The 13,417-nt window shown below is 49.4% G+C and overlaps 2 protein-coding genes across 2 annotated transcripts; one reads left to right on the top strand and one right to left on the bottom strand.

The window, feature by feature from the left end:
- Positions 1–205: 205 nt before the first annotated feature.
- LOC143334559 (uncharacterized) lies at positions 206–4,623 on the bottom strand. The gene is made up of 2 exons (XM_076753392.1): positions 4,385–4,623; positions 206–3,590 (listed from the first exon to the last, which is right to left on the bottom strand). Exons 1-2 carry the CDS (start codon positions 4,575–4,577, stop codon positions 2,533–2,535), a joined length of 1,251 nt encoding a protein of 416 aa, XP_076609507.1. The 5' UTR covers positions 4,578–4,623; the 3' UTR covers positions 206–2,532.
- A 3,557-nt stretch (positions 4,624–8,180) lies between these two features.
- Positions 8,181–13,304, top strand: LOC143334564 (uncharacterized). The gene is made up of 2 exons (XM_076753396.1): positions 8,181–8,271; positions 10,752–13,304. The coding sequence occupies exon 2, from the start codon at positions 10,781–10,783 to the stop codon at positions 11,696–11,698; it is 918 nt and encodes a 305-aa protein (XP_076609511.1). The 5' UTR covers positions 8,181–8,271; positions 10,752–10,780; the 3' UTR covers positions 11,699–13,304.
- The last annotated feature ends 113 nt before the right edge of the window (positions 13,305–13,417 follow it).

Genomic DNA, 13,417 nt, shown 5'->3' with positions numbered 1-13,417 from the left:
CTGATTGTTCTAACGATTATTGTGATTTATCGGTTGAGAAGTTCTCACAAGCCTTTAAGGTCCCTGAACGCCTCCTGAAACAGGAAGTAAACCATCAGTCCTGTAAACTGAATCTGATGCACTTTACGGGTTAAAGCTACGAGAAGCTTCTAAAATCTGTTGTGTTATGACTCAGCACGCCCCGGAACCTGAATGAGAATGTAAATGAACTGACAATCAAACGTTTCTGATTCAGTTTCACTGAACATTTATTTTCCTAAAAAACAAAATGTCTCACATGAAAACACTGATGACGATCACAGACGAAGATCCACCCAAACAGCCGACACGACCTTTAACCTCGTCTTGTGTGAGACGCGCCAAACCTGTCGTCTGTCCCTCCTGCAGTGTGAAGCATTTTCCCATCATGCTTCACTGTCAGCTGCCTCCAGCCTGGAGACGCTGATCCAAAAAGAACATTTCTCTATTTTTAGCGCCGCAGTGAAGCGGATCAGATCCAGGATCAGTCGGTCGACGACGTGTTTGCGCGTCTGGAGACACAAACGCAGACGTTCTGTTCGTCCTGCAGGACACACACCTGGTACCTGGGCTCTGCCCCACAACGCAGCCTCACCTGAGAGGACGGGGCCTCTGGGCCGGTTGCTGCGGTTCAGACCTGACCTGAAGCAGCTGACTGACCCGGACTGTCCTCAGATCAGCTCTGTCCACTGTCCTCAGACACGTCACAGCGATCAATCAGATCAGGCTGATTGATTCTGCCTCCCTGAACTAAAACAGAGGCTCTGAGTGAACAGAAACATCCTGAGGGTTGACTTCAAACAGCTCGACATCAGGCTGAGGCCATATTCAATGACTTACTGCTTTATTAGGACCAGGTGAGGCCAGGTGAGGCCAGGTGAGGCCAGGTGAGGCCAGGTGAGTTGTTGCTCAGTTGTTGCTACAGCCAATCTGACACAAACTCACCACAAGGTCCTTTCAGCAGCTGCTCCGAAGCTTTCAGTCGAATCACATGACCTTCCTGTGCAGGTGGAGGCGCTCAGGTGTCACTCCACTGGAGACGTAGACCATACCTGTAGACTTCTGAGGTGCGCACCAACTGAGCGCTGAGGAAGGCCGTGATATGTGATGAAAGCTCCAGAACGGCTGCTGAATGGACACCGAGGACGAACCTGATGGACACAGCAATAACGATGTCACGGTAACCAAAGGTCACATGACAGTAGGAGGATCTGACTCCTCGCAGGACTTCTGAGAGTCCTCGTCCCTGCTCTGGGTCCTGGTCTACAGTTACTCTGCTGTCTCTCTGTAGAGACCCTGAGACTACGGCAGAGCTGACTCGGCCGCTGCGTTCACACGTCCTCTTCACAGATCAATAAATAAATAAATAAATACATAAATATGAAGGCCGGGATGAAGTCGGCGTGTAGCTGCCCGTAAACGGCTTCCTGTCCCGTCCAGGAGAACTCAAAGTGCTTCAAGAGGCCGAGCAGGACGGCGGGGAGACGAGTCCTCCTGGACGCTGATCTGCTCGTCCTCACGAGGTCAAAGACGTTTTTTTAAACTGCACAGGCCAAACGATCACGTCTCATCAGCACATCGTTTACTCGTGTCTGATCAGCTGAAGTGATCAATAAATCAATCAGTGATCGAATCCACTGAACCCTCGAACCCGACCTGTCCTCTGTGCGTCTCTGTACGTCCTGTCACGTGTCCTTACTGTCAGCAGCAGTTCAACAGTGAAATCATCTACTTTTCAGATCAAAGCTGAACTCATCAGTGGAGTCATTAATTAGTGATCAACCGATCTCGTTTCTTCTGAGAGTTTCATCCAAACATCTGCTGCTCTTCTCGTTCTGGTTTGACTTGAGTTTCCTGACAGTTTAAAGACTTCGCTGAGAAAATCACCTGTAGATGGATCAATAAGAGATCTGTTAGCTGCCTCCATGAAAGACGAGTGACGGACAGAAATACGTGAACGTGGTGGACTGTAACCAAGTACATTTACACAAGTACTGCACTCCAATACAATGTACAATACTTGTACTTGAGTATTTCAATATTCTGCTACCTTATACTTCTACTCCACTACACTTATCTGACACTTATAGATTAAGATCTGACATGAGAAACGATGGTAAAATATATTATTAAAATATATGACGTAGTTCTTGTTAACTGCAGCAGCGACTTTAAACTGGAACATTAAAACATTTCAGCAATAATCAATAATAATATCTCAATGTGAAAGAGGTTCTGTGTTCTGTGTGTTTTGCTGAGAATAATTCTGTACTTAAGCTTTGAGTGCCAGACTAGAAATGAAGTATTTGTACTTTGTGGTTGTTGTAATTGTACTGACGGCCTGTTGAGTCCAGACTGTCCACACTGATGAGACACTACAGGCTCTCTATGTGCTGTGGACGTCTGCAGCCTCCTGGCTCGTGACGCTCACACCTCTTGGTTAAATTCAGGCCGAGTGACGCGTCTTTGTGCGGACGTCCTCCATGCAGAGTCACACGCTTCCGAGCCGACCAATCAGGCGTTGGCCACGAAGCACATGTCCTTCTTGAGGTGTATCTGCAGGCCGCTGGCGCTGGTGAAGGTCTTGGAGCACTGCACGCAGCGGTACGGTTTCTCTCCTGAATGTGTGCGCTTGTGTTTCTTCATGGTGTCGCCGTCGCTGAAGGTGCGGCAGCAGTAAGGGCAGCTGTACGGACGCTCGCCCGTGTGGATGCGCAGGTGTCGCCGCAGGTTTCCCCTCTGGCTGAAGCTCTTGGAGCAGAAGGTGCAGCGGTGCGGCCTCTCGCCCGTGTGTGTGCGCAAGTGACGCCGCAGGTCCGCCGACTGTGCAAAGGACTTGCAGCACCACTCGCAGGCGTAGGTCTTTCTTTTCTGCTCCAGGTGGAGGCGGAGGCTGCTGGCCTGGCCGAACGCCTCGCCACAGCGGGGGCAGCGGTGGACGAGCTCGGGGATGTAACCGGCTGCTGTGACGTCATCGGCTGTAACCGCTAGCTTCTCCTGAGAGGACTTCTTGTTTCCGGGAGCTTCGTGTCGCTCCGCTCGCACCACCACCGTCCTGTCGGCGTCTGTTCGGTGTCGGAGCTGGTCCTGCGTGATGGGTGTGTGTGCTGTCACCGCCACAGAGTCTGTGGCACCTTCAGGTTCAGTCACTTTGTATTCCTCAGGCTCAGTTTTGACCAGAGCAGGAGCCGGGACCTGGGACTCCTCTCTGAGTGCAGGAACTTCAACGTGGATTTTGGGGACCGGGGCGGACGGGGGACTCAGGGAGGAGCGAGATGGAAGAGGAGAAGCTTTCCCGAACACCTCCTTCTGACGGTCGGGCTTCAGCACCGGCTCCAAGGCCTCAGCGGGCTTCTTGTCCCCTGGCAGGAGGCCCGGCCCCGGGGACGGCTCCGTCTGGACCGACAGTAAGTGCACAGAAACGACCTGCTCGTGTGTCGGCCTGGCTGCGTTAGCTGGTGGCTGTCTGGGCTGGTTCAGGGTGGAGTCCGGCTCCTCTGAGCGGGACCTCAGCTCTGGATCACAGGGCTGCTGATCAGGAGCGGCAAAACCAAGACGGGACTTGGTCGACCCTGAAACAACACAGCAAAGGTCATGCTGACATTTACAGAGATGTTAACAAAGATCAGGCACAGGTTTATTTGACGGAAACACTTCTATAGAAGTCTTACGAGGCGAGGACGTGCAGTCTCTTTTAGCTTTTTAAATATTTTTTTGAGAGTACATAACCAGTCTGCAAAAAAAAAAACACAAGTGCAAATATGTAAAAGTTCAAAATGTTTAACAATTTTCTGCCCATCAACTAAACAATTAATCAACTAATCTGACTCGACTGTGAATTACAGTTAGTTAGTTTGTCAGTACTCCCTAATATGAAGATCTCCTGCATGGACAGAACATCACACCAGACTCTGTGGTATAATGCCGCAATTTTAAATAATGTTATCAGTTAAAACATAATATTCACAAACACAGGATCTATTTTGTTAATTCTGTGACAATACGATTCAAATGTGAATTCGGCGTGTTGCTAGATGATCCAAAAAGCTGCTGTTCTCACTTCCAATAGTTAAATCGATTCTAGGAACCTCAGCTGAGGCTCGGTGTAAAAAGAGGAAGTAAAACAGGCACTTAGGCCACGAAAAGTGACATTTCTCATAAAATTTCGACGAACTCGGGACATTTTACAGATGCCGAATTGAAAAGCGGCTGCTTAACAACGCGAAAAGACTTTGAAGTCCGTGTTTTCATCGGTATCTAACGTTGATTCTCTGTGAAAGTTTAAGTGGACATAATTTTCAGCGCAGTTTGGAGCGCTGCTCTCCCACAGCTCGCGTCGGAGCTAGCTGACTAGCTCGGCCCTTACTCAGCCACTCCGTCTCGGCCTCTAGCAGCAGGATGTCCCGCAGCTGCCTCCGCAGGCTCTCGTTCTCCCGCTTGGTCCTGGCGGTCTCCTCCCGGTACTCGGTCACCGTGTCCTCCACCACGTCCAGGATCTCCTTCACCACAACCGTCAGCCGCTCCGTCAAGTAGGCGTTCAGTAGCTGGAGTTTGGTCATTTTGGAACCATGAACAGCTGCGGCAGCATCCACACCGGAAACAGAACAAGACAACAACATACGAAGCAGGAAACGTGTCTTCGGTTTTGCGGCGACACCCCGTGTTCCTTCAGAATAAAAGGATTTTGTCAAAAAAATCTATACTAACAAAAATCTTAACACTTGCTTTGTTAAATCTGATCTCGAAATTTTCAAATTTCTTCCGGATTAATGAAAAATGTGAAGACTAAAACCAGAAAAGGAGTATTTTGGCCCATTTATTCTCATAGGTGCAGCTTTCGACAGGACCTTTTCTGCTTTATATCATTTATAAAACAGCACCCTGAACTTTCACCCCTGGGCTGAATCATTTGTAATCTGTATATGTGGCACAAAAATCTCCTTTGAAATCTCCTTTTCTGGTTGTCCAGAAGATTCACTGAGAAATGATGAACCTGTTGAGCTAACCCAGTGAAACCATCTGTCATCTATAACCACAGTTTTCACAGGGAGTAATGCAAACTATTGATATATTGATATAGATTGGTTATTTTTATTTATCACTCAGAGTGTTTAGAATCATGTTGTCTGTCTGTGGTAATAATACACGCTTTCAGATGAATCAGTACAAAGTGCTGTAATGCATTTACTGTTGTTGTCTTTCTTCTGTTGTTCTGTCTGTGTTTTGTCTTTTGGTGTCAATAAAGATTTTTTTTTTTAATCAAAAAGTGTTGGTGTCAATGAAGATATTTAAAAAAAAACAAAAACAGAAAAACGCATTTTGCATTTTTTAAAAGTGTTCCTTCAAAGCTCAAAGCCAATAGAATGGAACCTCTGTGTTGTGTATCACAGTCACGTAGGATTCACTACAGAGGCGTCTTAAACAGACCAGTACCGTCTTCAGACCAGTACCGTCTTCAACAGACCAGTACCGTCTACAACAGACCAGTACCGTCTACAACAGATTGTTCAATGGCCCAAACAAACCCAGGAAACATCCGTCACCTTGGTGACCGTCACCTTTCCCTGCAGACGCAGGAAAAGGCTGCATGGTGGGTCGAAAGAGAGAAGTTCTGCCACAGGGTGCACGACCTCAAACTGAGAGTAAGCAGACTGGAAGGACTTCTGGAGCTCAGAGAGAGGGAGTTCAAGGCTGAACACCAGAAGAACTACGAGACCATCGCAGAGTACGAGTCTCAGATCTGTTCCCTCAACAAACGTCTCCGGTCCCAGACAGAGCAGGTGGACAACGTCCCAGACCAAAGCACCGAGCTGCTCAAGTTGAAGCTGGAGAGCCAGAAGAGCGTCATGCTGCAGAACGAACTGCAGATGACGGTGAACCGGGTGGAGCACGAGCTCTACCTGAGAGACAAGGAGAACCAGGCTCTCCAGAAGGAGAGAGACTCTCTCTCTCTCAGGCTCAAGGAGGCAATGGACAACCTGTCCAGCAACAGAGCTGAATTTCTCCAGAGCGACAAAGCGTGGCAGACCAAATACAACGATCTGCAGGAGAAGTTCAGAGAGGAGCTGGTCAAGAAAGACCAGAGCTGGGAGACGAGAGTCAAGCAGCTGGAAGGAGAAAAGAAGCGTCTGGAGGAGCTCTGTCTGGAAGCCAACACCAAGAGGAGGGCCCTCGTGTCACGAAACAAGTGGGTGAGGAGCGGACCGAAAAAGGCGGCCAAAAAGAAAAGGCCGACGGTCAAGGAGACCAAGGACACAGGAAAGGACGAGAAGGACAAAATGGAACTGGACCACAAGGAAGAGAAGGAAAGGCTTTCTCTCTGGTTCAGCGAGGCCACCAAGGAGCTGTGGAGAGTCAAGGCTGAATTCATCCAGAACCACAACGACTGGCAGACCAAACACAACGATCTGCAGGAGAAGTTCAGAGAGGAGCTGGCCGCAAAACAACAAGGCTGGGAGACGAAATTCAAAGAGATGGAGGACGAGATGAAGGATCTGCAAGACCTCTGCCTGAAGAAGAAGGAGAAGACGAAGGGACGCTTCAGGTTTCTCAAAGTCTTCAAGACCAGACAGCGAGCGGAGGACGACACCGGAAGTGAAGGACACCAGAAGGAGGAGAAGAAGAAGCAAAAGGAGGAGAAGAAGGAGGCTCGTAAGAGCTGGTGGCAGAGGAAGAAGTCGCGTAACAGCGACAGCGAGGAAAAGGAGGCTGCTGGTTGTTCTGTTTAGGTCGAATAACGGCTGCTCCTTCATCCTCCGCCGTCACCCTCCACCCCTCCTCCACCCTCCTTCCACCTGTCTTCAACTCTCCCTCCATCCTCCTTCCACCCTCTCCGCTGTCTCCATCATCACTGTCTCCATCGTTCTCCCTCCAGCACTCCTCCACCTCCATCAACCCCCCCCCCCCCCATGACAGCATCCACTCAGAAACACCTCCACCTTGTTTCCATGTGGGTGCTGTGTGGGTTTTCTCCTGGTGCTCAGGTTTCCTCCCACATTACTTTAATCAGGACCAAATAAAACAATAAAAATCAGATGAAAATAAAAACACGTATGTGCTTCTGAAACGTTTCACATGCTTTCATTTCAGTAAGTGTTCAAGGCCCAAAGAGGTCCACTCAGATCATCCAATGTCCAACAGATCAGCGTTTGGTGGATCACAGCTTCTTCTTTCCTCCCCCATTAATCACGTGACGGCCCCTCAGATCTATCTGCTCCATCCTGTAAAGATTCTTACCTGCAGTCAGAGCTGATCTGTGATCTACCTGCTGAGCCTCGTTGGAAGATGGTGCTGGTGATTGATTAGCTATGCCTTGGCGGACGGATGGACAGACAGGCCCTGCAAACGATGAAGACCATCGTGGCTCTGCTGGTCTCACCTCTCTGAGTCTGAGAGGGAGGACAGAGACTCTAGACCTCCTGCAGGATCTGTGCCTCCCCCTCAGCTCTCTGGCGCCCCCCTGAGGAGGCTCTTTTTTCACTGAATGTCCAAGTCCGTCACAGTCCAGATCCTCAGTCAGTCATCATGTCCGAGTTCATTCAGACTCTGATTTAGACGGACCGCTCACACACTGTAACCCATGACAGCAACAATAACACGAAACTTTATTTGTACAGCACTTTTTTTACAATGTGGCAAAGTGCTCTTAAAAACAAAAGCAGATGAAATGACAAAGACAGACACGAGCACAGAGGAAGGAAAGAGGAAAGATTCACACGTTCATATTTCATAAATGCTGTGTGGAGTTGAAGTCCAGCTGTTTGAGCCTGTGGCTCAGTCAGGATTTATCCTCCATTTTAAAAATGAGGTCAAGTTACTTTATTTGATTGGATTTTCTGTCATTTGAGGAACCTTCCCTTCAAACAGCTCTCCACTTTGTCCCTTTATTAAACAAACTGGCACTTGTCTTATTGACACGGGACGTCCTGCAGACAGCTGCTGACTGTCTGAGTTTCTACCTTTGAGGTGAGTCTTTGCTGAACACGAGCAGATAAAGTGAGAAAGTGAACGTCGATCATAGATCAGCTTTCTGTCCAATCGTCTCTTTCGTGATTGTTCGTGTTTGTGCTGGAGGAGGGTTGAGGGCCAGCTGTGATCAGTCCGGTGGATGTTCAGAAACCTTTTTAGGAAACAGTGGGTGGAGACCATCGCTGTGTTTGTGTCTGAGCGGCAGAGACCGGAGACATTTGTCCACCCAGCAGCTCAAACTGAGGACCGACAGCAACGAGCCGGACGCCGTCTTCCTCAGCCGAGGTGAGTTTGTCTCTGCTGCTTCAGGCTCTTTCTCTCTGTGCTCAGGGCAGATTTGGAGTTTAACTGAAGTAAAAGCACTGAGGTTTAATCTGATCTGAGATCAGCTGTCCGTCCACGCTGCAGACGGCTCCTGTCCTGTCCTCAGTACAGCTGAGTCACAGCTAAAAAAGGCTCCTCTGAAACACGAGTCCACACAGGACGTCTGTCTAAGCTCTGCTGTCCCGAAGGACTCGATTTGATCTGTTGACACACTCAAACACACAGCGGTCAGAACGGACTCATGTCCACAAACAGTCACGTTCATGTCCCGCAGCGAGTCAGCTGACAGTGAACGCAACACAGAGCAGAGGAGCAGCTGCACACCGACGAATCAGAGGGGTCGAATCACATTTTACTGACGACGGGAAACGACGTGAACTCTGAGAAATGGGTTTTATTTGAAGGACACTTTCACATATTTCAGTCATAAACTAAGATTAAAACATTAAAGGAGATGATGCTGTTCAGGCTGGAAGGCAGAGGTGTAATTCACCGTATGCCCGTGGTGCTGTTCTGTCGTCTGATTGGCTCAGACGGCTGGTCTGTCAGTCATCTGCCTGCGGTGATTGACAGAGGGAACGGGGTGAGGAAGGAGCGTCGTCTGAGAAACTTTGGTGGAAGTTTTTTTAAAGCAGAAGAAAACGTTGTTAAAAGTTTATTTTGGAGTTTTGGGGGCGAGTGTGAGCCGACAGAGCGGTTCTGAAGTGAAACACGAGGTTTAAGTCATTTTCTCGTTTCTGTTTATTTAAGCTGCTGCTTATTTAAAGCGTGTGTTTGTCGTATTTGGGGGCTAAAGAGTTTTATTGTTGCACAACTTGCAGTAAATATATAAATATATATACAGTTTCATCAAGTCGTTGGGTTCCAATGAATGAAAATATTAAAGGTGTATAAGATACTTTACTTTAACTTTGTTAATCCCAAACTGGGAAAATTAAATCGTTACAGCAAAGTATGAAAAGATGAAAACAGTGTCAGAGAAGGATCAACATAAAAGGATCCAGAATCAAAAATCAAACATTATGTACAGATTAAAAAAAATACTGTTTTGTGGAAAAACTACCAAGGTCTGCACCTCACCTCCTGTCTGCACCTGTCTGCGCCTCACCTCCTGTCTGCGCCTCACCTCCTGTCTGCGCCTGTCTGCGCCTCACCTCCTGTCTGCACCTCACCTCCTGTCTGCACCTCACCTCCTGTCTGCGCCTCACCTCCTGTCTGCGCCTGTCTGCGCCTCACCTCCTGTCTGCACCTGTCTGCGCCTCACCTCCTGTCTGCGCCTCACCTCCTGTCTGTGCCTCACCTCCTGTCTGCGCCTGTCTGCGCCTCACCTCCTGTCTGCGCCTCACCTCCTGTCTGCACCTCACCTCCTGTCTGCGCCTGTCTGCGCCTCACCTCCTGTCTGCACCTCACCTCCTGTCTGCACCTGTCTGCACCTCACCTCCTGTCTGCGCCTCACCTCCTGTCTGCGCCTGTCTGCGCCTCACCTCCTGTCTGCGCCTCACCTCCTGTCTGCACCTCACCTCCTGTCTGCACCTGTCTGCGCCTCACCTCCTGTCTGCACCTCACCTCCTGTCTGCGCCTCACCTCCTGTCTGCGCCTGTCTGCGCCTCACCTCCTGTCTGCACCTCACCTCCTGTCTGCACCTGTCTGCGCCTCACCTCCTGTCTGCACCTCACCTCCTGTCTGCACCTGTCTGCGCCTCACCTCCTGTCTGCGCCTCACCTCCTGTCTGCGCCTCACCTCCTGTCTGCACCTGTCTGCACCTCACCTCCTGTCTGCGCCTCACCTCCTGTCTGCGCCTGTCTGCGCCTCACCTCCTGTCTGCGCCTCACCTCCTGTCTGCACCTCACCTCCTGTCTGCACCTGTCTGCGCCTCACCTCCTGTCTGCACCTCACCTCCTGTCTGCGCCTCACCTCCTGTCTGCGCCTGTCTGCGCCTCACCTCCTGACTGCACCTCACCTCCTGTCTGCACCTGTCTGCGCCTCACCTCCTGTCTGCGCCTCACCTCCTGTCTGCGCCTCACCTCCTGGTCCTGATGTGATCTTCATCACTCCACCGTCAATGTGTTCTGACAGCGTCCTCCCGATGGATTGTGTTTGTGTGGACACGTCACAGTTTGAACGCGTGTAGGTTAAAATGGTTTGTGAGGTCACGTCCTGGAGGTTGTCGGTTCTGTTCCTGTGCTGTAAGTCGTAGTTTTGAGTGCGTGCGTCACGTGATGTGAAGAGTTGGTCTGCAGGCAGAGCTGTTCAGCTTCGGCTGTCACGCAAACACTGAACAACTAATGTGGAGTTTTTGTGTCTGTACAGTTGACACTTGTCACATTTGTCCGTGTAAAATGATAATCTGTTAAAAAAATGAAACATAAATGCCAAAAGGGGAGTTCTTGGATTTGAGCTGTTGGACAGGAAACATTGACCTTGGTGGTTTTGTGTTGCAGAGCTCCACAGAAAACTTCAACACATCAAAATGGGTTTGGGGATGAGCGAAGAGGATCACAGGGAGAGAGAGAGAGAACTGAAGAGAGACGTGAAGAAATTTAAAAACTGTGCAAATGTGATGGTGAATCGAGCCATCGTGACGTTCTGCAGCGTTTCATCAGACAGCCTCCAGAAGCACCTCAACAAGAGGAAAAAGAGAGACTACCCGGTCGCTGACTGGATGCAGAAACTTGCAGAAAAGCTCGCCAATCTGTCTCCGAGTCCTAACATAGCCGGCCTCGGAGCGCTGGCTGTCGCCGTCTTCATCGACATCATTTCTGCCACTTCCTCCTCAGAGAACATGAAGGATGCTCTGCGATGTGTGTTTGCTGAGGAGAAGGCCTCCGAGGTCTGGGACCACATCGACGAGTGCCTGAAGAGGTGCATCGTGTACATCGACGATGATGATGAGCAGATAAGCGAAATCATGCGGCTGGAGCCCGAGCTGAGCAAAGCCCTCACCAAGCTGAAGAACTCCATGACGAACCACGGGCAGATGTCCTCCGCAGCTCTGAAGGCCTGGGTGAACGGGGCGGCCTTCCACATCCACATGCTGATTCACCTGCTGCGACTCGGAGGGAGTCAAACCTGCAACCCTGTAGAGAGATACCTCTCGATTTACCTGAACGAGCTGGACACGCTGTTCAGAGCACACAAGGCGGCGGTGAAGAAGAAGTGTGACCGGAGAGACTTCCACAATTTTGACAATTGTCTTTTGACCTTCTTTGAGACTGACGAGGGAGAAGAGCATTCCATCTCACCGTTCTTCAGATTTGAAGAATTCTTTGAGGCTTATTATGAGGAACATTACAGCAGCCAGGAGTACGAGATTAGGAAGTACTTCAGGAACATCCGAGAAAATCTGGCGACGCTGGTCCATGTGGAGGGTACCCTCAGTATCTGCTGAGAGGACAACCTCAGGCCCATTCAGCCTGGATTGACAGTACAGGAGGTGGAGAAACCTTTGTTCAGGACGTCTGTGAGGACTCTGTCATCCAGGTCCCCCAGAGACGGTTGAATCCAGAGCAGCTGGACCATCAGGAGGCTTCTTCAGTTCTGCCCAACAGGCAGGGAGTCCCAGGTCTTCACCCTCCGTGTGGCCGTCGTTACGCTCAGTGATCAATCAATCAATCAATATTCCTTTATTTGTCCCGCGAGGGGAAATTTCAGAATACAGCAGCATCAGTAAAGATTAATATAAGAAGTGCAGATTAGAAACAAAACAGTATATACAAAAGAGTGAGGATTTAAATAAAAAGAAAAAGAAAGAAATTGTAAAAAAAATTGTAAGATCGTATTTACAGATTGTTATGTACATGTATTATTGCACAGCTTATTGTCCAGACTATTGCACTGATTACTTGGGGTTGTTTTTATTGTACAGTCTGACAGCTGCAGGGAGGAATGACCTGCGATACTGCTCTTTCACACACTTTGGATGTAGCATCCTGTCACTGATGGAGCTCCTCAGTGCAGTGAGTGTGTGTTGGAGGGGGTGGGAGTCATTGTCTGTCATGGAGGACAGCTTGGCTGTCATCCTCCTCCCCCCCACCTCCTCCACCAGTTCCAGAGGGCATCCCAGGACAGAGCTGGCCTTCCTGATGAGTTTGTCCAGCCTCTTCCTGTCAGCTGTAGTGATGCTGCTCCCCCAGCAGACTACACCATAGAAAATGGCAGAGGCCACAACAGAGTCATAGAAGGTCTTCAGGAGTGCCCCACGCACCCCAAAGACCTCAGCCTCCTGAGCAGATAGAGTCTGCTCTGTCCTTTTTTGTAAAGTGCAGTGGTGTTATGAGTCCAGTCCAATTTATTGTTCAGATGAACACCCAGGTACTTATAAGATGTCACCATCTCAATGTCCCTTCCCTGGATGTTCACTGGTGTTGGTGGAGAGTGCGGGCGCCAGCGAAAGTCCACAACCAGCTCCTTGGTTTTACCCGCGTTAATCTGGAGGTGGTTCTGCTGGCACCAGTCCACAAAGTCCTGGATGAGTCCTCTGTATGACCTGTCGTCCCCATCTGTGATGAGGCCAACAATGGCAGAGTCATCAGAGAACTTCTGCAGGTGGCAAGTGGGTGACAGGTGTGAAAAGTCTGCTGTGTAGAGGGTGAAGAGAAACGGTGCCAGCACCGTTCCCTGGGGGGCCCCCACACTGCAGAGGACAGTCCCTGACACACAGTCCTGTGTCCTCACATACTGTGGGCGGTTGGAAAGGTAAGATGCCTCCTGGTTCGTTCGTGCTCCTGACGAGAAATGAGATTTCCCACCAGAAAGCAAGAAGAACTTTATTATTATATAGTAAAAATGTTTGTTTTTATATGTGTGTTCATCTTTATCAGGCTGATGTGCATAAAAATAAATGAAAATGATCTGATCAGTGACCTGATTGTGTTCTCATTTTGAAACAGCAAAATCTGAAAACATCAGTTTTACTCTCAATTGAGGTGATTTTTGCCTCTTTAGAAAATGAGTTAATGCACTTCATGGTAGATGGAAACAGCTTCACTGAAGAAGCAGACAGGTGAGGGTCAGGTGACACAGACAGACCATGAAGGATAATGTGAGGAGTTTGGGTTAGAACATATTTTAGTAGATGTGTCATGCACCAATTTCACCAGAAAAAATT

Source organism: Chaetodon auriga, chromosome 16 (assembly GCF_051107435.1).
Source record: "Chaetodon auriga isolate fChaAug3 chromosome 16, fChaAug3.hap1, whole genome shotgun sequence".
Classification (NCBI taxonomy): domain Eukaryota; kingdom Metazoa; phylum Chordata; class Actinopteri; order Chaetodontiformes; family Chaetodontidae; genus Chaetodon; species Chaetodon auriga.
Note: the sequence above shows the minus strand (reverse complement) of the source record. Positions and strands in the feature narration are given on the sequence as shown.

Coding starts and splice junctions, on each gene's coding strand:
- LOC143334559 (XM_076753392.1), bottom strand. CDS start 4,577: ATGACCAAACTCCAGCTACTGAACGCCTACTTGACGGAGCGGCTGACG. Junction 3,591..4,384: donor GGCCGAGACGGAGTGGCTGA/GTAAGGGCCGAG, acceptor GTGTTGTTTCAG/GGTCGACCAAGTCCCGTCTT.
- LOC143334564 (XM_076753396.1), top strand. CDS start 10,781: ATGGGTTTGGGGATGAGCGAAGAGGATCACAGGGAGAGAGAGAGAGAA.